Source organism: Podarcis vaucheri, assembly GCF_965113315.1.
Source record: "Podarcis vaucheri genome assembly, chromosome: 1".
Classification (NCBI taxonomy): domain Eukaryota; kingdom Metazoa; phylum Chordata; class Lepidosauria; order Squamata; family Lacertidae; genus Podarcis; species Podarcis vaucheri.
The window spans coordinates 131,838,616-131,861,224 of NC_138759.1; the positions used below are offsets into that span (position 1 = coordinate 131,838,616).

The following is a 22,609-nucleotide window of genomic DNA, read 5'->3' on the forward strand; positions in this document are numbered from 1 at the left end:
GGTGAGTGGGGCTGAGAGACTTCAGAGAAGTGTGACTGGCCCAAGGTCACCCAGCAGCTGCATGTGGAGGAGCGGAGACACGAACCCGGTTCCCCAGATTACGAGACTACCGCTCTTAACCACTACACCACACTGGCTCCCAATGTTGACAATGTAGACAAAGTAGACAATGTTGTTGTTGTTTAGTCATTTAGTTGTGTCCGACTCTTCGTGACCCCATGGACCAGAGCATGCCAGGCACTCCTGTCTTCCACTGCCTCCCGCAGTTTGGTCAAACTCATGCTGGTAGCTTCGAGAACACTGTCCAACCATCTTGTCCTCTGTCATTCCCTTCTTCTTGTGCCCTCCATCTTTCCCAACATCAGAGTCTTTTCCAGGGAGTCTTCTCTTCTCATGAGGTGGCCAAAGTATTGGGGGTCTCAGCTTCAGGATCTGTCCTTCCAGTGAGCACTCAGGCCTGATTTCCTTAAGAATGGATAGGTTTGATCTTCTTGCAGTTCATGGAACTCTCAAGAGTCTCCTCCAGCACCATAATTCAAAAGCATCAATTCTTCGGCGATCAGCCTTCTTTATGGTCCAGCTCTCACTTCCATGCATCACTACTGGGAAAACCATAGCTTTTACTATTCGGACCTTTGTTGGCAAGGTGATGTCTCTGCTTTTTAAAGTAGACAATACTGAGCTGGATAGACCAACGCTCTAACTTGGTCGGAGGCAGCATTCATATGAATAGTTCTCATTAGCACATGGTCAATTTAAAGGAACAAATGGCTGCAATGTGGCTCATTAAAATCCGGTTGTTTCGTAGCTGCCACCAATGGTGAGCTGTTGATATAGGAGTGAGGAACCTTCCTTTTGGTCTCCTGCAACTCTACAATTCTATGATCATCAGTGGCCATTGGCCTTGCTGGCTGGGGCTCTTGGGCGTTGGGGGTCCAACAACATCTGGAGGGCCCTGAAATATATTTATTTACTTTTATTTATGAGGTTTCTTACTTGCCCTTTGCCAAAAAGAGTCCCAGGGCATGCTACAACAATATAATGTACAATTATAAAAACAAATGAAGCAGCTACAATATTTTTTTTTTAAAAAAAGGAACAATGTTTCAGCCTCAGCAGAACATATGTGTTTTGTTAACACCACAGTGACATGGTGCATGCTTCTGTCTAGCCATAGTTTCCAAGAACAGCTACCAACTAGAGGAGAACACTGGATATCAGCTAATAACTTCTGTTTTAGCTACTGATTACCTGCTTTAGCAGATGCATCATGTTGCTCTAGCTAAATTTATGTACGTGCCTTTCTAATCACATAGTAACGCTCCCATTACAGTTGAGGTATTTATTTTGCCAGCCTGTTGGAAATACTTGGAGATCGTGCCAATATGTTTCAGACTCGATTCCCTTCATTTTAGTCCCACGTTCTCTTTTCGCCAGCACATCTGTATCCAAATAGGGATTTCGAAGGTTGTGCAATTATATAGAACACACAAGCAGCTCTCTTATGGTTTCCAGGAGTGATTTATATACTAAAATAAACCAGCCTCTTGACTAGTTTGATAGTTGTTTAGCCATAAGCTAGCCATTAAAAAGTCACACGTTTCCATCCTGAAAATTTGGTGAATAAAGGACATGATTATGCTCCAAATTTTATTAATGACTGCTACAGGTGGCCGGTGAAACAGCCCCAGACTGAAGCGTCTGTAGGAATCCGAGTAGAAAAATACCACTGAGCCAAGTTAAAAATTATAATTATCTCACAAATTGGGCCTAAGCAATCCCTTGACTTCAACATGAGGCAAAGCCTGTATGTTAGAAACAGAAAGATACTCTCTGTTTATGGTGGCTCATGGCAATACTGGAATATTATTAGCTTGAATAAACCAACAAAATTTACAACCTTTGTCCATCAATCCAAACGAATGCCGATAACTTTAGTCTAGGCATGTATTTCTGAAGCTACTTTGTGGAACATGAGCACTCACACAGCAGATTTTGTTACAGTGGTACCTCAGGTTAAGTACTTAATTCGTTCTGGAGGTCCGTACTTAACCTGAAACTGTTCTTAACCTGAAGCACCACTTTAGTTAATGGGGCCTCCTGCTGCCACCATGCCGCCAGAGCACGATTTCTGTTCTCATCCTGAAGCAAAGTTCTTAACCTGAAGCACTATTTCTGGGTTAGTGGAGTCTGTAAACTGAAGCGTATGTAACCTGAGGTACCACTGTATATTAATGGCCAAGACACTTTCCCCGTGTCCCCACCATTCTCCAGTTCTTCCTGGTTTTCAGAATGAGAACAAAATTGGGCATTGCGCTGTATTAAAAATTATCCTTAGACATCTGTGACCGACTAAATAAAGTTTCCAGTTTTTTAAAAAATGTGAGCAGGTGTAGATTGTAATGAAGACAAAAATATGCCCTATCAGATGTTATACTTTAGGGAAATACTGCAACAAATAACTCTACTGACAATGGGCCCAATCCACTGGAAAGTTATTCTGTGCAAAGGCCTGTACTCTTTCTGCCTAGATACAAGTCCCAAAGTAGTCCACTGAGATGCTGCCACCAGACTTAGAAATTGCCTACCAAACTCTCACTGCTTGAACCAACTGCAAGAGACCCGGGCAGCGATCCTAGACACACTTACCTATGAGTAAATGTCACTGGACTCAATGGGATTGCGCTGGCAATTAAATTTGGTCACAGATTTTTTAAAAAACGCAGGCACTAATTTAATTCACGTTCGTGTTCAGCTGACCTCGCCTCTTACAGCCATAGCTGTTAACTTTTCCCTTTTCTTGTGATGAATCCTATTCGGAATAAGGGAATCCTATTCGGAATAAGGGAATAAGAGCCAGTGTGCTGTAGTGGTTAAGAGCAGTAGTTTCGTAATCTGGTGAACTGGGTTCGATTCCTTGCTCCTCCACATACAGCTGCTGGGTGACCTTGGGCCAATCACACTTCTCTGGAGTCTCTCAGCCTCACCTCACAGAGTGTTTGTTGTGGGGGAGGAAGGGAAAGGAGAATGTTAGCCGCTTTGAGACTCCTTCGGGTAGTGATAAAGCGGGATATCAAATCCAAACTCTTCTTCTTCCTTAAAAAAAGGAAAACATTGACAGCTATGCTTACAGCGTGATTTTTCTCAACTTGCAGAGTAGCTGAACTGATCCCCAGTGATCTCATGAATATCTCAGAGAGGTAGCCATGGCAGTCTGTGCCCGCAAACATAAAGTTTACTGTGGCATCTTAAAGATAAGAAACATGACAGTGTGACCCTGTGCATGTTTACTCAGAAGCAAGTTCTCATTAAGCTCAATGAGATTTCATCCTAGGTATGCGTTATAGGATTGCAGCATTATTGCAACATAAGATCAAACGTATCCATTCTTAAGGAAATCAGCCCTGAGTGCTCACTGGAAGGACAGATCCTGAAGCTGAGGCTCCAATACTTTGGCCACCTCATGAGAAGAGAAGACTCCCTGGAAAAGACCCTGATTTTGGGAAAGCTGGAGGGCACAAGGAGAAGGGGACAACAGAGGATGAGATGGTTGGATAGTGTTCTCGAAGCTACCAGCATGAGTTTGACCAAACTGTGGGAGGCAGTGGAAGACAGGAGTGCCTGGCGTGCTCTGGTGCATGGGGTCACGAAGAGTCGGACACGACTAAATGACTAAACAACAACAACAACAACAACAACGTGTCTGTGTGTCTTATTATAATCCTATGCGTGTGGAGGGTCCTCGACTCACAATGGTAACTGCGAGAGGTAAACTACAGGGCCCAGAATTAGGAAGAGACGTGCTTCGAATGTGCTGTTAAGGCATAGCGTGTACAGTTTTAGTATTTATGTCTGCCTGTTGCAGCAAGGCTGCTGGGAACCCACAAGTCTCGCTTCGGTATTCAGAGTGGAAGCTGAAGTGTTTTCCAATCTGTTAGCCCTGGGTCTCTGTGTGAACTTGTGAAATGTACACATGCACCCACACAGTTTAAAAATACTTGGTAGGTACAAGCTGTCTATCTTTGGAATACCATATCACCATAAAAAAAATTAAAGGAGAGTTTCTCTCACATTTCTGTTTCACCCTCCTCTACCCGTATTTCTTTCTGTCTGAGTTAGCTGCATTCCTTTTTCCTTCAGATTAATGGTATCGTTTTATATTGTTCCACTGAGAGCCAACCCAAACCTTGGCTTGACAAAGGTATCCTTTTCTTCCTAAGCATATGTTTAAGCGCACACACAGAGCGAGAGAGAGAGCACAACATGCAACAGTAAGTTATTTATTAAATTTATACCCTAGCAATCATCCCAAAGGACCCCAGGGCAGCAGTGAATCAATGCATGTCCTTATCACAATAACAAACAAGGTTTTAATTATGTGGCTCATTAGTATTAAATGCTGCTGTGTTACCTTTCGCTTCAAAGGGCAAAGAAACTGATCTGAGTCGCTGCAAGTGAGCCCAAGTCAAGGAAGTTCCTTGGAAAGAGATGGACTGTTAAGCAACTCTGAGCTTTGCATCTTTGGGGGGAATTAAGAGTCTCCTAACAGCTCTCATCATGGGACGCTGGGGGCACTGTGGGTTAAACCACAGAGCCTAGGACTTGCTGATCAGAAGGTCCCCGCGACGGGGTGAGCTCCCATTTCTCGGTCCCTGCTCCTGCCAACCTAGCAGTTCGAAAGCACTTCAAAGTGCAAGTAGATAAATTGGTACCGCTCCGGTAGGAAGGTAAATGGCGTTTCCATGCACTGCTCTGGTTCGCCAGAAGCGGCTTAGTCATGCTGGTCACATGACCCATCAACACTGTCTCCAAATTTTTTTACACATCACTTGGGAAGACAGGCGAACTAATACCTGTACAGGTACAGTACAGTACAGTACAGGTGTACTGGAAGAAGAAAAGATCACCAGTGTCGAAGCAATAATTCTTCAACATAAATTTCGTTTGACTGGTCATGTTGTGCGGATGCCTGATTATCACCTTCCAAAGCAACTACTCTATTCTGAACTTAAAAAATGGAAAGCGTAATGCTGGTGGTAAAGAAAAGAGGTTTAAAGACTGTCTCAAGGCAAATCTAAAAAAATGTAGTATAAACACCAACAATTGGGAAACACTGGCCTGCGAGTGCTCCAATTGGAGAACAGCCTTTACCAAAGGCTTTGAAGACACTGGAACTCAGGACGCAAGGGAGAAATGTGCTAAGAGGAAGGCACACTTGGCAAATCCACACTATGATCAACTCCTGCCCGGAAACCAATGTCCCCACTGTGGAAGGACGTGTGGATCCAGAATTGACCTCCACAGTCACTTACGGACTCATTGTTAAAACTGTGTTTATGGAAGGCAATCTTACGCCCTCCCAGCAGATGTCAATAAACAACTATTTTACTTTTAAAAGACAACTGAAGGCGGCCCTGTTTAGGGAGGTTTTTAATGTCTGATGCTGTATTCGGTTGGAAGCCACCCAGGGTGGCTGGGGAAACCCAGCCAGATGGGCGGGGTATAAATTAATAATAATAATAATAATAATAATAATAATAATAATAATAATAATTACTATTACTCGGCTACAGTGGCATAGCGCGGGGGGTGCAGGGGGGCCGGCCGCACCGGGCGCAACACCTGGGGGGTTAGGGTTAGGGGGTACAAATCCACGGGTTAGGGGGCGCAAATTACTTGCCTTGCCCCGGGTGCTGACAACCCACGCTACGCCACTGCTCGGCTACGAATGATCGCCAAAGAAGAAAGACAGATGGTGCCTCTGAGCTGCTCCCATCACCCCAGGTTATATGATGATGGGTTGATTCCCACCTCTTCTATCCAGTGCAGCACCCCTTAAGCACATGTCCAGCCCAGACTTATCCATATTTATTCAGAAGTGAGTCCCACTGAGTTCAACAGAGTTTCTTCCCCAGAAAGGGCATTCAGAATTGCCTGTTTAACCATTCTGGTTTGTTGTTGTTTAGTCGTTTAGTCATGTCCGACTCTTCATGACCCCCTGGACCAGAGCACGCCAGGCACTCCTGTCTTCCACTGCCTCCCGCAGTTTGGTTAAACTCATGCTGGTAGCTTTGAGAACACTGTCCACCCATCTCGTCCTCTGTTGTCCCCTTCTCCTTGTGCCCTCCATCTTTCCCAACATCAGGGTCTTTTCCAGGGGGTCTTCTCTTCTCATGAGGTGGCCAAAGTATTGGAGCCTCAGCTTCACGATCTGTCCTTCCAGTGAGCACTCAGGGCTGATTTCCTTAAGAATGGAGAGGTTTGATCTTCTTGCAGTCCATGGGACTCTCAAGAGTCTCCTCCAGCACCATAATTCAAAAGCATCAATTCTTCGGCCATCAGCCTTCTTTATGGTCCAGCTCTCACTTCCATATGTACATCACTACTGGGGAAACCATGGCTTTAACTATACGGACCTGTGTTGGCAAGGTGATTTGTGCCTAAATGTCCATTCACATGCTCTCTGTGCCTCTGCTGATGTCTGAGCAGCCAGCACAACCACATACTGATTTGAACACTCGGCCCCTAGGAAGAATTTTGGTGGTGTGCAAAAGCATTGCCATTGCTGACATTAATTGCTCATGTTACCATTTCACAAGGAGAATTACGGAGGGAGTCCTGATGGAAACTGAGCAGGTCCAAGTACAAGTGCTTATCACAATCTCAGGAATGGTAGCCACAGTCAAGGCCAGCCCACCCATGAGGCAAGGTCAGGCAACTGCCTCGGGCGGCAGGATCTACAGGGGCAGCAGATCTTTATTCCACCCCTGTTCCTGATGTAGAGCTTCACTCACCCCTTCTCCCCTGGTGACGAGGATGTGGGGATCCCACTTTGTGGTTTGCCTCAGGTGCCAGAATGTCTTCGGCTGATATGGAAGCATGGGAAAGATTACGGATATAAAATTTACAGCATGTTACGGCTTAAGAGAAAATTACGTGAAAATGATGCATCGATGGTATTGAACACCAAGTAAATTGGCAAAAATGTGTACATTTAAATCAAGGGTTGGAAACGTAAAGAGAAAGGAGGTTCTTTTTAATCATATGTGGTGGTCTTGTAGTAAGGTTAAAGCTTGTTGGGAAATGATATATAATGAATTGAAAAAGATGTTCAAAATAACGTTTGTTTAAAAAAAACCCAGAAGCATTTGTTTTGGGAATAAGAGACAAAACTACTTAAATTGTACAGAAATTTATGTATGCTACTGCAGCAGCAAGAATGTTTCTTGCCCATAAGTGGAAAGAAGAAGTCCCAGTAAAGGAAGAATAGATACAAAAACTCATGGAATGTGCAGAAATGGCGAAACTTACCGGAAGAATAAGAAATTAAGCTAACAAACTTTTAATAAAGGAATGGAAATGGTTTATTGAATATTTACAGATAAGTTGTAAACAGATAAAAACATTAGCAGGATTAATATAATAGCCTGCAGTTCTGTATGAGTATATATCTACAGTAGATAAAGAAATGAATTTGGATATGCAGAAGAGAAATTTGGATAAAGTCAAATTTGGATAATTTTGGATAAAGTTAAATGAATTTGGATATGCAGAAGATAGAAAAAATGAATTTAAGGAACTGCAGAAAGAGGGGGAAAGAAGTCAAATTTTGAAATGTTAAATGGATTGTAAAACTAACGAAATGTATAAATTTGAAAATATTAAAAACAAAAAAAAAGTCTTGGGCTGGAGTTGGCTACAGTGCATGTTAAATTCCATCCGCCAGCACCATATGTGGAAGAGCTTATGTGTCTGGCTGGTGGCGCACACAGCTTTTGGGGATGCAGCCAGAGAGACCTGCTAAAACTCAACCTGCCTCACGTGATCCCTTCAACACCAGCACTTCACTGACATAGGTGCCTTCAGTGTCCGATGTGGTTATGGGAACCGGCCTCCGAAGCCAAGGATGGGGGCAGGGGGAATCTGTGGTCCTGCAAGGGACTCCTGACTCTCATCAGCTCCAGACAGCACAGCCAATGGCCCAGGATGATGGGAGTTATAGTCCAACGACATCTGAGGGGTCACGGGTTCTGTAAAGGTAAAGGGACCCCTCACCATTAGGTCCAGTCGCAGACGACTCTGGGGTTGCGGCGCTCATCTTGCTTTATTGGCCGAGGGAGCCAGCGTACAGCTTCCAGGTCATGTGGCCTGCATGACTAAGCCGCTTCTGGCGAACCAGAGCAGCGCACGGAAACACCGTTTACCTTCCCACCGTTTAGCGGTTCCTATTTATCTACTTGCACTTTGACGTGCTTTCGAACTGCTAGGTTGGCAGGAGCAGGGACCGAACAACGGGAGCTCACCCCGTCGAGGGGATTCGAACTGCCGACCTTCTGATCGGCAAGCCCTAGGCTCTGTGGTTTAACCCACAGCGCCACCTGCGTCCCTTTCATGGGTTCCTTAGTCCTCCTTTAAGTTCTACCAGTTATGACTAGGTGTTAATTGCAGGTCAACGCTCTGAGGATTGTGGAAGGAATGGGAGGAGGAGGAGTTTGGATTTGATATCCCGCTTTATCACTACCCGAAGGAGTCTCAAAGTGGCTAACATTCTCCTTTCCCTTCCTCCCCCACAACAAGCACTCTGTGAAGTGAGTGGGCTGAGAGACTTCAGAGAAGTGTGACTAGCCCAAGGTCACCTAGCAGCTGCAGGTGGAGGAGCGGAGACACGAACCCGGTTCCCCAGATTACGAGTCTACTGCTCTTAAGCACTACACCACACTGGCTATGGGAGATAGGTAAAGCCACTTCACTGAGACCTAGGCATAAGAATGCACACATTTCCATATTACACTGAGGTTTTCATGCTAGCTGAGTCGGGAGAGGAGACTCTTAATCTCAGGGTTGTGGGTTTGAGCCTCACACAGGGTGCTGCGAAGGAGGGTGGACTCACTAGATTCTCTTCCAATTCTATGGTTCCGTTCTGCCTGATGAAGAGCTCTGTGCAACAGGAAAGCCTGCGCAGTGTTACCCTTTAATGGACCAACAGCAGTGGCGTAGCGTGGGTTGTCAGCAGCACCCGGGGCAAGGCAAGTAATGCGCCCCCTAACCCGTGGATTTGCGCTCCCTAACCCTAACCCCCAGATGTTGCGCCCGGTGCGGCCGGCCCCCCCTGCCCCCCCCACGCTACGCCACTGACCAACAGCCTCTTGGTGTGTTGCAGTTTTCTTCCTTTACCATGCAGACTCTGTCTCAATCTCTTTATAAGGCTGAGTCTTTACATACTTGGCCTTATCCCAGAGGTAAATTTATTTATTGAGCTGCTGCTGGCAAGTTTTAAGTAAAAACCCTTCCACGGTGTTATAGCAAATAACGTGTCTCCTGCCAGCCTCTTAAGTGTTATTTGTGTGTCTCACTCCGTGTGGGCGGGTGTTTGGAGCTCAAGGCTTCGCATTTTTGCATTCCAGCGCGATCACCTCGCCCCTTTCTCTCCCTCCTGCAGCCCCGTTTCCCGGGCGTAAAAACAATGTGCTCTTAAAAATAATCCCATCTACATAATAACGTGTCATACACAGATCCAAGCCACGATAACCAGGGTAGCCCTGCAAGAATCACCCAACAGCAGCCGCCAATATAAAGCTACCTACGTAGCGCAGGGTGCTATCGTGTGTGTGTGCAAAGCGAGAGGCGCATTTGCCCTGGACTTGTTGCTTCTGCCAAGGGCGAGGCGCGGATTGCAGCCGGGAGCGCAGGAGTTGGGGGGGGGGACACTCCAGTTTCTGCCGCCGCCGCTTTGATCTTGCAAGGGAATCCAGAAGAGCTCTGCTGCCTCGGCTCTTCCTCTCTCCACCCTCCCTCTTCCTCTCCTTCTCCTTTTTCGCTGGATCGCGGCCGAGTTGCGAGCGTGGCCTGCTCGGCGTTCCCGGGGCTCTGCCTCCTTCTCCCCCTTCCCCTCTCGGCGCGTCGGGCTTAAATGAGAAACATCGAAGGGGCGGGCCCTGCGAGAGCGTGTAATCGGAGAGCTCTGCCTTTCTGTCTGACATGCACATGCCGCTCTGCCTGAAAAGGCGGCGAGAGAGCCGAGAGGCAGGCAAAGCGAGGCGACAGGGCGCCGGCAACGCTCAGCTCCGGAGGGGGAAAGCCGCGCAAAGCCCAGGAGGAGGAAGGAGCAGCAGCAGGAGAAGCAAGGCGGCGGCGGCTTGGAGCAAAACTCGAGCGCCAGCCCGGGGATTTCTGCATCTGGAAGGCGGCGGCTGCAACAGCAGCAGCAGCAAGCAGCACTTTCTCCTTCCTTCCCGGCGCTGCATCCGGAAAACGCCTCTAGCGTGAAACTGACCACCACCACCAGCAGCAGCCCTTGAGCGCAAAGGGGCAGCAGGCGGGCGAGGAGGGACAAGGGACATCGCCGGACTCCGGGGCTTGGGTAGGAGGAGGAGGAGCAACAGCAGCATTCGCCAGACCCGTTGCCATCTCGCTCCGGATTGTGTGCGTGTGGACGTCCATCTGAGGCTGAGCCCGGCTGCTGGCGATGCCCAGGCGGCACCTTTCTCTCGGCGGCTCGGCTCGGAGCGTTGGCAGCGCCGCGGCGCTAAAGGGAACGCCACTTTGAAGAACTGGCGCGCTCTCCCTCTCCTGCGTAAAGGCGTGCGCGCGTGCGTCTCCGCCTTGATCCCCGGCGCCGTGTGCCATTCGGGCGGGTGCGCGCGGCTTCCCGAGCAGCTGCCTGCGCCCTCCTTCCTTTGGCGAATGTGAGGAGTTTCCCTCCGGCGTCCTGATCCTTTTTGGAAGTGGGTTTTGCGCGCGCGCGTGAGTGTGTGTTTAAATCAGCGAGCGGCGCGCAGGGAGCACCGAAGGGGACTCGAAGTCTTGGCGAAGGGGAGTCTCCGGCTCGGTGTCCCTTCGGAGAGGAAGAGGACGAGAAGGGAGTTGCGAAGGAAACACCTCGCTCCCCCTCGCATCGCCGAGCCCACGCCGCTTGGGAGGAATCGCCCTTCTGCCGCCGAACATTTCCTCCCCAAAATGGATACGTTTCCTCTCCTCTGGGCAATTCTGGGTCTGCACCTGGTCGGATCCGGAGTCACGGGGCAAGCAGGTAAGGCAAACCAGAGTATTCCCAACGTTCATATCAACGATTTCGTATTTGAGGGGTGTGGGTTGAGGGGGAGCGAGCGAGCGAGCGAGCCCCCTTTGCGCCGCCAAATTTCTCCAGTGGATCTGCTGACATCCACGAACCCAGAACTCTTCTCCTTCCCCCAAATCCAACTTTCACCTCCAGTAGAGTTGGCTGTAGCGTGGATGCTACGCCTTGCAATAGGCAGGAGGCAGGCTGTTTAGGATTTCCCTTTTATAATGCTGTTGTCACATATGGAATAAATCAAAGGTCTGAAAATACTACAAAGTCTCCTCGACTTGCAATTTTTTCCGGGGGCGGAGGCAAGACTCTTTTTCTCCCACCCCCCACCCCCGTCACTCCGCTTATGCGGAGCGTAATTCCCCGGGGAGCTGCCCAGAAGAGCTCTCTATCTTTGAGCAGAAAGACATAATAAATCATTTATACGTTTGGGATGCACTTCGCAGATTCCCCACGTTTTCATCTCTTGCAAATGAAAAGGGGGAACCAGCGGGCTTCCAGAAGTCGAAAAGCTGGTGGCGTTTTCTGAATACAGTTGAGGAGGGGAGAGTAAGAACATCACACCTTTTTCGCCTGGTATCTGACAGCTGCAGTAACTGGGGAAAGTGCTGGTGTCTCCCAGCCCCTACAACACCCCGTCGTGTGGCTTTGCTTAAAGGGGGAGAGAGAGGCAGAAAAGAGCCCGCTAAAGAGAAATCATTATCAGCAAAGCACAGACAAACAGGCAGCAGAAGAACCCTGCAAAGTAAGATGTAAACTTTTCTTGGTGGAGCTGACCAACCCCCCCCCCCACAAAAAAAGACCAACAGGCGGGGGTGGAAGGAGAAATAAGTAAGACAAGGCCATGCAGAGATAAGGAGAGACTGTTTTCCCCAACCCAAACCGCAATGAATTATTATTACCAAAAGTAAAATGGTCTTGTTTCTTTAAAAACAAAAACAAAAAACCTCCTCCTCCAGTCTTGTTACTGAAAAAGGAGTCTGGAGCTAATCCCCGCTTACTGGCGAAGAGGGCGCACTAAACCCGTCCGCCTTAATTACTCCACCGGAGAGCTGACACTCATTTCCTCCGAATTAGCCACCGAGCAGGCAGTGAAAACTCAGATAAGGCAGATTAGAAGCAAAACAACAGGATTTGGGAGAGGGAGGGAAGACGAGCGAGGCAGTACCAGCCTTGGAGAGGCGCTCAGAGGCAAGGGAATGATGCTCGTAGCCCGCGCTATCCCTGCAGCTTGGGGCGAGTGGTCGGCATCCCCGCCGCGCGGTTCTTCCAGGCTTGTCTTAGAAGCCAGCCCCGCTCTGTTCACTGGGGCTTCCTTGCGAGTAAGCGTGCTAAGGATCTCAGCGGCGCTTGCCTGCGCACGGTTACGCGCAAGCAAGCCTCTCCGAGCTCTGTGGGGCTGGCTGACCCCCAGGTAAACTGCGCCCAGCACGGTGCCAAGCGTAACCTCAGCCGGTCATCCTCGCGCGAATCCTGGCGAGGGGTACGCGTGTTTAATTTTGCTTTAAAAAACAAACAGACGAGGAAACCATTTTGCTGGTGAGGAAACTAGGGTGTAGTTTGAGCCGGGGATCTCCAGGCCCCGGAAATCCAAGTCGGAGGGAGCGGCCCTGAGCATAAGCAGAGTGCCTTTCTCGCAGAGCACCTCGGCCAACGCAACTAGAGGCGGAGAGCGCGCGGCCTCCGCGTCGAGAGGCTGGGCTCCTTAAGTCGGTTTGAGCCCCGGCGCCTCTCTGAGACAAGGAAGGCATGGCGGAAAACCAGAGAGAAAACACCCCCTAGGCGAGATCTGAACCCATGCCGCACATCGCAGGCGGCGGCGGTTCCAAAGTGTTAAACTGGACAGCTTTGGCACCCCGTGGGTGTTTGTCTGGCCACAGAAACCCCTGCCAGCATTCAAGGGCGGCGGCGGCAGCCGATTGCAGCAAGGCAAGCGAAGCGTTTTATTGGTGGGTGGGCGGACGCCCTGTTCTAAATGCAGGCTGTATATTATACCCCCACACTTATTTTTCTCTTTGTATTTCTGGACGTTCTCCCCCCACCCCTCCTCACTCGTTTCACGCCTAGCTGCAAAGCCTCCGGCCGGTCCCTTGGCCAGGGCCGCGTGCGTAAAACGCCCGGCGCCGAGCGAGCGCGCTCTTCCCGGGTCTCTCCCGGCGGCAGCGGCAGCGGCGCTTGGTGCGGCGGGCGCAGAGCGTGCTGCACGCCGCCAGCAGCAGCAGATTCTCCCTTTTGGCAAAGCTTGAACCTTGCGGCACTGCCCGCCTCTCCTCGGCTGGGCGGCGTGTAAACAAATGCATCAAGTCCCGTCAGGAGAAGCTGGCTTTGCCAGGCTGCTCTTGCTTCCTTCCAGCCTCTCTCTCCCCCCCCCCGTCCTCCGCCCTCTCCACGCCAGCCGCTCTACCATCACTCCGCCCCTCGCTTAAAAACAACCCCGCAGCTTTCCTTTGCAAAAACAACGCCTTTAGGAGAAGTTACCAGCTCACTCGCTGAAGGCAGGGGTGGGCACCTGCGCCTGCCCCTCGCAGGGCGAGAGGTTTGCCGGCTTGATCTTTACCCCTGCTAGGGCGAGAGAGAATGGATGGATGGCAATGCCCGCCTGGCTTGCCATGTTGTTTCTCCCTTGTGTGTGGCTAGCTGCAAACTCCGCTCTCCTCGCTGTAAAGACCAGCTACTACAGCATATAGAGAAGGGAGCCTTGCCTTCATACAGATGAATTAAATGATCTATGAAACAAGCGGGATGAGAATGGACTGGCCAAAGAGACCCAGTTGTGGTCCAGGGTGAGGGATGGCTGTATCGCTTTGGTTCCCAAAAAAGGAAAGCATAAAACTGCTTGAAACATGCCCAGGCCTCCACACCCAGCCAAAACAACATCTAGAGAGTAGAGTGTGAAGCATAAGTGTTGGCAGAAGGTTAGTTCAGGGGAGGGAGACTCCGTCTGATTCTTGTTTCTGCCTTCGGTTATCCCTTAAGGGTGCTCTTAACTTGCTTCTGTGGCTTATTTGCTCAGAGAGTAAACCAGGGCACCAGAGGAATGGAAGGGAGGAAAATAGGCCGGGAGCAGAAAGGGGCTTTGCTCTCCCATTTGGACTGGGGATATGGGGTAAAAGTGATGCGGGATAATGAAACAGGCTTCCTTGCTCTCCGGAGCTGTTAGCCCTAGCAATCACCTCGGTTTAGCATGCCTGCCTGAAGTCACCTCTGAAAAGCTGATGTGCACACATTCCCAAGAGCTGCTCCAGAGTGGATTCTTGACTCCTGGGGATAAGCAAGGTGGTTGCCGGGAGCTGTATTTTCCCTTGCAAAACCCCCTCTCCTCGAAGTAGATTATGAGCCACTGTGCTGTGGAATCCCTCCAGGGGATCCGCTCCTCTCCCCCACCCCCACCCCGCCAGATGATTTAAGTGAAAACGGCAGGGGAAGCAGAAACATGTGATTGAAGTAATGGAGGCGGGGGGGGGGGCGAAGAAAAGGGGAAGCGGTAGTAAAATACAAGCTTGTCCCTGGATTCCTGGCACTCGTGCTGTGCTGCGGAGACGGCTGCTGTCTTGGAGACTGCAGTGGAACCTCTGTTTGGCAGCCACCAAGGCTGGGTTGGAGGGCTTGAGGGACCTAGCAAGCCGCTTTCCCTGAGGCCCAGCACACACAGGCAGGCTGAAGTAAGGGGTTGGGGAGGGCTGGGGGTGTCAGGTGAAGATTTGCAGGCAGCAGTAGTACCCTTGCCTCCCTGCCCAGCTGTTGAGCCCTGGAGAGTACCCATTTAGGCAGAACGCAACAGCTGCCGAGCATGGAAGAGCCTCATCGGAGCTGCCTGCCCCCTTCCTGCTTGGCTCTCTGGGGCAGGCCCCAGAGCTCTTTGTGGGCAGGATCTGTAAGCATGTGCCGGGCAAGCAGGGCTGGCGAGAACTGGAAAGTGTGGCAGGGGGTATCTTGGCGGGTTAATCTGCCACGGCACAAACGTGCTTCCGGCAAGTCAGGTATTGCTTGTCGGTTCCGTGTTGTGCCCTGTGAACCTCAGCAGAAGATTGAGGCGTATATTTTATTGGATTCACAGAATCGTAGAATTGTCAGAGACCCCGAGGGTCATCTAGCCCAACCCCCTGCAACGCCGGAATCTCGACATGCCGTCCCCCCACCCGATTCGAAACCTTACTGGACCTTCTTAGCTTTGCAAATAAAAATGTAATTGCATACCCAAAAAATGTGATTTTTTCTGGGTTTTGAGCATGTGGATGGCTTGCTAGGGCTGCCTGCAGCAGATGTACCTGCTTGTAGCTCACTGCGGGTTGCAGAGATGTGCGGGGGTGGGGTGGGGGGAGAAGGTGAGGTTGCTGAATGGACCAGAGGGCTGCCTTCCTGGCTCAGGATTGGCCGAAGCAGCCTTTGGAGTCCCTCCCAGCGCTTATGATTCTGTGAATAAGAAGCATCTCCGTTTGGGCTCTGCAGCTGTGGTGTTCAGAGAGCCCTCTCTGGCGCACGTGGAGAGATTTGCTGGCAGAACTGCAGGTGTCAGGATTCCGTCCCCCGCCGCAGTGCAATGATGTAACTTTTTCTCCCGGCCACTGTGGGGGGATTTTCTGTATGCTTAAGTTCCAGCTAATGCTTGATGCAAACCAAATGGCATTGCAAACAAGAGTTAGGGAGAGGTGTAAGAACAGGTGGCTTGGGTTCTTCGCAGCGGCTGCTGGAGAAGGCAGCAGCTAACTTTGCTTCCCACGTTGTTCGTGGGCTGAAATGTATCTGCGCGTAAAGACTGGCGTGTGGTTCCAGGGGTTTTCTTGTGTTTAGTCCAGTCCTTGTGACCGACTCTCTTTTCCTTTCCTTTCAGGCAGGGAGGGCTTCTGTCCCTGTTTGTAGCGAAGAACAATCTCTTTTTACCACTTGGCATTGATTTGCTTGGGCCGCTGAAGCGGAAACAAAACCCAGGCAATCCATAAAAATTCTATTAAGACAAAGATTACCCACCCAAACAAAATACAAGAACACGGGTAAGACAAATCAGCTCAGAGTCCCTAAGTGGTATCTTTTAATGGGCTTCCCATACAGGATTGAGGCTTATTATGGCTGTGGGAGTTGTAAAGGGTTGGAACAGCAAAGGTGGACGAGTTGGAATGCAAAAAAGAAGACTAGCGATTGTTCAGCCGCAGTAGCTGAGCTGAGAGTTCTAACATCATATAAGAAGGATTTATTAATTTTAATAAGACGGGGGTGTCCTGTGCGAATGTGCCTGGGCAGCATCTGTGTTTGCTGTCCGAAGTTATTGCTGGCTTGTTTGCAGCCTACGAAATGCTGCTGCTGCTGCTTTTAGAGAAACTTTCCTTGCACCAGTTTTGAATGAACTGCCTAGTCCTCAAGGTTTCAGAGATAAATTAGACGCTGCTGGCACACAGATGTGAAAGCTTTCAGATTCCAGCATGCAAGTAAAAAGAAAAGAAGCCAGCCGCCTTTAGGTTTCCGAATTTTCGGCTTTGTAAATTAGAAGACATATTAAGACTTTTCAAGGACTGCTGCAAGATTTCTCCCCCGCCCCCCAGTGGAGCTTCAGATCAAGAATCTGTGCAACATGTCCACCAACTGTAGTTTAGCATCTGCCGTGTTTGTGAAAATGATATGCAGATTGCATTAATTAGATGTAACGATGGTGTGTGGCTCTCCGGCTTACGATATGTTTTCACCACGGCCTTCGGTTCTGCTCAGCAAATTCCCAGCCCTGGCTTTCAGTGTAAATGTAAGGGGTGCTTAGGAAGCCAAGGAGGGGGGGGGGCGATGTATCGCAAAGGAAACTCCCTCATTCTTGGAGCTGAACTGTTCTCGATCTCTCGCCACCCTCAGGAACAATTTCAGTTGCAAATGAATCTCTGCCTGTTGTTGCTTTTCCCACGTGAGGAGGAAATTGTGGCTAATGCTTCATTTCAGCTGATTGATTTCTCCTTAATACCGGCATAAAGTTAATAGAGGGGAGCAGAGCTGTGATTAAGCTATATCGCCCCAGCCGCTTGACTTAGTTTGATTGAATCTCTGTTCTTTACAAATATAATCAAAGAGGCCCAAAACTTGCTTTGGATGAGCAAAGCTGTTAATGATAAGGAGGAGGAGGAGGAGGAGGAGGAGGAGGAGGAGGAGGAGGAGGAGGAAGGGAGCAGCATGTAGGCCAACCTGGTGTAATACGGTAGACATCAGTGGAACTACTCCTGTGTAAAAGTTACTCGGCCAGGCGCACTCCCAAGGGTGCTCATTCAAGATAACTGAATGTGGTTGAGGATTATATCCTTTAAGGCAGTGCATTCACTCTTTCGGACTTGCATGGGGCTAGTTTTAGGTGGGATTCCCAGCTAATGCCCGTAAATCTAAGACGGTTCTTTATTTGTGAATACAGAATTGGCAGGGTAGTGATGGCAACTCCTGTGTGGCTTAGCTATAACTGTAAGTAAAAGGGGAGTCGGTAAAGAGTTGATTTGCCAAGGCGGGGGTAACGCTTCAAAGTCGACCTCCCTGCTTAAGCAAATGTGAAAACTCACAACCCAGGAGAATAGCACACTTATTTATTTGATTAATTTAATTTAAATATTTATAAATCCACACACTTATAAAGTGTTGCGCACACACACAAGCAATATGTATATATGTATATGTATATGTATATGTATATAGGCACCTTTCACCCTACAAGCTAGGCATTGGAGGTCCTTTGTTGCTGGTGGAGATTTGTCTTTGCAGCAATTTGCGTTTAGTGTTTATTGAAAGCTGTCTGATTGATAGCCCTGGAAGGTGAAGCCCAGCCTCCCTGCCTGCTGCTCCTTCCCTTCCCTGCTTCTTTCCGCTCTCTTCAGAAGGAAGTCGGTGGCTTTCTTTTATTGCCCTGGTCCTGACCCAGGCAGACCACATCTGAAGGCGGTGATGGTGGGAGTTTTGTCTCCAGGGCTGTTTATCGCTAGCCCTTCTGGCTCGCGCTTCCAATGTAGCTCTCGTAGCAAAGAGGCCACCTGCTGGTTTAGGCATCGGGTGCAGACTCGGAGGAACCCTCGTGGAGTATTCATTTCGGGGAGATTGCCTGTGCGGTGCTGGTCTTCAAGCTCCAGAACTTGAGCCCGGACTACTCAATTTACTGAAGATAAAGAAACGTCTTGTAACTCGGTAGCTCCCAGCCTTTAGAAAAGCATATGACCTACATTAAATCCACAGGGGAAGCAAGGAGCAGGGGGTGCAGGAGCCTGATCCTGTCCCTGTTGCGTCTCCGATTACTGCAATTTGAAGAGATGAAAAGCTACCATTTGGCCCAACCCCCTTGTTACAAGGCAAGCCCACTCTGAATCTCAACCCTGCAGCGTGCTCCGGTAAAGAGAGGAGAAAGTTTGCTGGAGAAAAGTGACTAAAGGGCAGAAAAATGTCTGCATGACATAGCCGTGTGCTGCAATGGGAAAGCGAAAACAAGGCCCTGTTCTGCAGCCCTAAAGGTAAAGGGACCCCTGACCATTAGGTCCAGTTGTGGCCGACTTTGGGGTTGCGGCGCTCATCTCTCTTTATTGGCCGAGGGAGCCGGCGTACAGCTTCCGGGTCATGTGGCCAGCAGGACTAAGCCACTTCTGGCGAACCAGAGCAGCGCACGGAAACGCCATTTACCTTGCCGCCAGACCGGTACCTATTTATCTACTTGCACTGATGTGCTTTCGAACTGCTAGGTTGGCAGGAGCTCCAGGCCTAGTCGCGCATTCATTTGTGGGGAGCGAGGCGGTGGTTTTAATCTCACCACTGCTGTTGGGTCATAATATTCCTGCAACAGCAGCATGCGAGGTGCAGTTTCTGGCAGAGAAATTCACACTCGCAAGCACTCTGGTGTAGGACTGTTCCAATTGTACTGCGCTGCTAGGCATGAGAAGGTGTAGGCAGCCATGTTTGTTGAAGGAAGAGGACCAAGCGATGAAGGCCAGGCCAACAATGTGGCCCGACTTGACTGTCAGCACAGAAATCTCTGGGTGATGTAATTTGGGGAAGTTCCTTCCCTACTCCAGTTATTCCCCCAGAACGACCAAAAATGCTTAAAACATACTTTTTTTTATTCCACGGGTTAAATTTGTAGACCACCCTTCGCAGCATCAGAGTGATGCTCTTCCATCAATATCAAAACATACACAACAAATACAGTGGTACCTCAGGTTAAGTACTTAACTCGTTGCAGAGCTCCGTTCTTAACCTGAAACTGTTCTTAACCTGAAGCACCACTTTAGCTAATGGGGCCTCCCGTTGCCGCCGCGCCACCAGAGCACGATTTCTGTTCTCATCCTGAAGCAAAGTTCTTAACCCAAGGTAATATTTCTGGGTTAGCGGAGTCTGTAACCTGAAGCGTATGTAACCTACAGTGTATGTAACCCGACGTAGCACTGCATGTCAAATGCACAACAGCAATTAAAATAATCAGTTAGTGAAAGTACTAATAGGACCAACAGCGTGAGAGCGCTTAACACCAGTGGGTGGTCTTACTGATTTGCTACAGATGACTGGGAGAATGAGATTGATGGGTTTCCACCAGCAAATGAAAACAAAGCTTCCATCCTCCATTCTGCCATTTTGGACTTTAGATACAGTGACAATTCCATAGTTGTGGGGCCACAACAAAGAAGGCTCTTGAACACGTCACTATGTAGCAGCCCGAAACCACTGATGGGACAACAATAAGAGTTGTCCCTACTGACCACATGATCCAGAATGGATGGTAGGGGAGAAAGTACTTCAACGAATACCTGGAACCCCGGGCCGTGCGGGACTTTAATTTGGGCCGGGTAGTATATTGCCCACCAGTGCAACTCTTGCAAGAGCTGCAAGGTGATATGACTGCATGCAGATGCAGCAGGCAATAACTGAGTGTTTTGCGCTAGCTGCAATCTCCAGACTGTCTTCAAGGGTAGCTGAACATTCAGCATTGCAGAGGCTTAATCTGGCAAATATTTGTGATCCTGCAAGGCCTTTAGCTGGTGACAGGCATTCCTCATTTCTTAGGCCCCTTGTGCTTTACTAACCAGGCTGGATCCAGGACTCAGACTACAGACCTGCTTCTTTGAGAGGAGTGCAACTGTGTCTAGAACAGACTACAAGCAAATTCCCAGAGTGCCTCCCTCTTGTCACGATCAAGCGTCAGTTTATTGTCTTGTAGAGCTGGGTGTCACAGGGATGGCACTAAGCTCCAAATCCATGGATGGCCACAGCACTGGACAGAAGAGAACCCTGTGAGACCCCAAGCAAGATTGCTAGGACTCCGGACAGGAGTCATACGATACCACCTGCTGGAACCAGCCCTCCATGAGCAGTGGGACTATCACAGGAGGATCCTGTGGTCAGTGGTATGAAAAGCTGCTGAGAAGAATAAGCAGGATTGTATCCCGCTCCTCTCTGTCCCAAGATAGGTCATTGGCCAGAGTGACCAAAGCTGTTCTGGTCCCCAAACCAGATTGAAATGAGTCAAGATAATCAACTTAATCCAAAACACACCTTGAATAACAAAAGAGGGTGTTGGCAGGTGGTGAGCTGGTGTTAAGAGTCCATGGAGGTTCCTCTTAAGGAAAAGGACCACCACCACCTCTTTGAAGGGAGGAAGAAACACCCTCTGCCACAATGAGGCATTTATCACCCCGTGGGCACACTCATCAGTCCCCATCAGCTAGTTTTGAAAAGTGAAGGCGTGCAAGGTTCAGGGGAGCATGTAGTAGGGTGGAACTCTCCAAGCATCTTCTCAACATCCTGGGAACGTAATAGGCGACAGTGACCCCATACCGCATGACCAGGCAGTGCCCTTGACATTTTGCTAGGACCTGGACTAATTGTAGCATCAATATCTGACCGAAGGTGAGTGACAAGACAGAGGAGGGAAGGGGAACTGACTAAAAACATCAAACGACCTCTCCACAAGCAGGGAAGCTGTACAGTGCCAGTGCATCTTGCCCTGATGCATCTTGGAAGAGAGAACATCCCACTTCCAAGGGGCTACCACTGAAAAGGCCCTCACACATTCCAGTGCCCCACAAGTCACATTTGGGGGGTGTCACCAGGAAAAAGCCCCCCTACCCCGACTGATCTTAACACTCAGGCAGGTTAGTTATGGGAGAAGGTCCTTCAACAGAGCTTAAATTGATGATAAAGCATGGACGGGACATCACGTGCAAACTCCTTGCTGCCTTGTGTGAAGTCTGGAGCACCTCAGAAACAACCAGCCAGCTTTATTGAATTTCCAATTCTGAAATGGGAAGTTGTTCAGGACAATGTCCTCCATTGGCGACGTAAATGTGTTAATACCTGTATCCCATCTGGCTGTCACTCTGTTGGGAGCAGGTTTTTAAGCTGCCGGTGGTATATGAAGCAGGTCTGGTGGTCCCTTGTGCCCCTTTCCCCATTTTGTTTCATTCAAAAAGGAGGCAAGGGAGGAGGGTATGTTTGTACTTGGGACCAGGCAGGTCTGGCCTCGGCTTTGAATCCCATGGCCTTGTTAGGTGGCTTCAGCGATAATCCTTCTCTTTCAGCCTCAGTTCCCCATCTATCATATGGGAATAATAATGGCTAGTCTTGCTGAAATGCATGGGGTATGGAAGGGAGTGATAACGATGATGCATTTTGCACAGTAAAAACGTTACATCGGATGATGATTATTAATAACTAGAAACCAATGGCTGGTTGGAATCAATACATGAAATTCTGCACTCCTTTATCTCCTCCGCATCCCGTCTTTAACCAGCGCTCTGTTCAGCAGTGTTGTTGCTGTGTATAAATAGCTGCTTCTTTGTGTCGGGTGGAGAAGAATGAGACATCTGCATTCTAACCCACCTCCCACCAAACCTCCAAAGGCAAAATCTGGAGTATGAGACTCTTAATCTCTTTTTTAGAGTTTATTTTTGGGTTTTCGGGTTTACAAACAGTCACAAAGGAAACAAATAAGATATAATCAATAAATTCCCTCCTCCACTTTTGTGGGTCTTCATCTCAGCCTTTCCTCCCGCATTTCATTTGTTACTTCAGTTCTATCAAATCTTTAATTAACCCATAAATGAGACTCTTAGTCTAGGATCATGGGTCTGAGCCCCACATCGGACGAAAAATTCCTTCATTGCAGGGGTTGGACTAGATGACTCTAATGGTCCCTTCTAGTTCTATAAGCCTGTGATTCTGCACTCAATGTACATCCCTGAATTCCTGAGAGGGCAACCCCCAATTAATATATTATTGTTGCTCTGCAAATTCTCACCAAACTATTTAACCAGCTATAAATTGTAATGTGGGAAGCTGGATTTTTCCAAATTCAGACATGCCTATTAGATTTTTTTTTGGGGGGGGGATATTAACTTTTTAGTGATGTTTCAAGGATGGAGTCTTTGATATTGTTGGATATGCACCTGTAAGTTTTCCAAATATTGAGGATTCTTTGGTCTCAGAAATGCCCAATGTCTTTCTGAAGAAGGATGGGAGAAATTCAGAAACTGTTGACTCTTTAAAAAAAAGGGGGGGAGTTGAGAAGCTGTTAATAATGCAGTCCCAGAAGGCCCAAACGTATTACTA

At 48.9% G+C, this 22,609-nt stretch overlaps 1 protein-coding gene across 3 annotated transcripts in view; it reads left to right on the plus strand.

The window, feature by feature from the left end:
* The first annotated feature begins 10,056 nt into the window (after window positions 1-10,056).
* Window positions 10,057-22,609, plus strand: part of NRP2 (neuropilin 2) — a 249,962-nt gene continuing 237,409 nt past the window's right edge. For 2 of the 3 annotated variants that reach the window (XM_082232237.1, XM_082232238.1), the window contains exon 1: window positions 10,057-11,029. In XM_082232237.1, the coding sequence (XP_082088363.1) occupies window positions 10,957-11,029 (73 nt within the window). In that variant the 5' untranslated portion in view covers window positions 10,057-10,956. The remainder of the gene's footprint in view (window positions 11,030-22,609) is intronic. The other variant, XM_082232236.1, reaches the window with a different exon arrangement.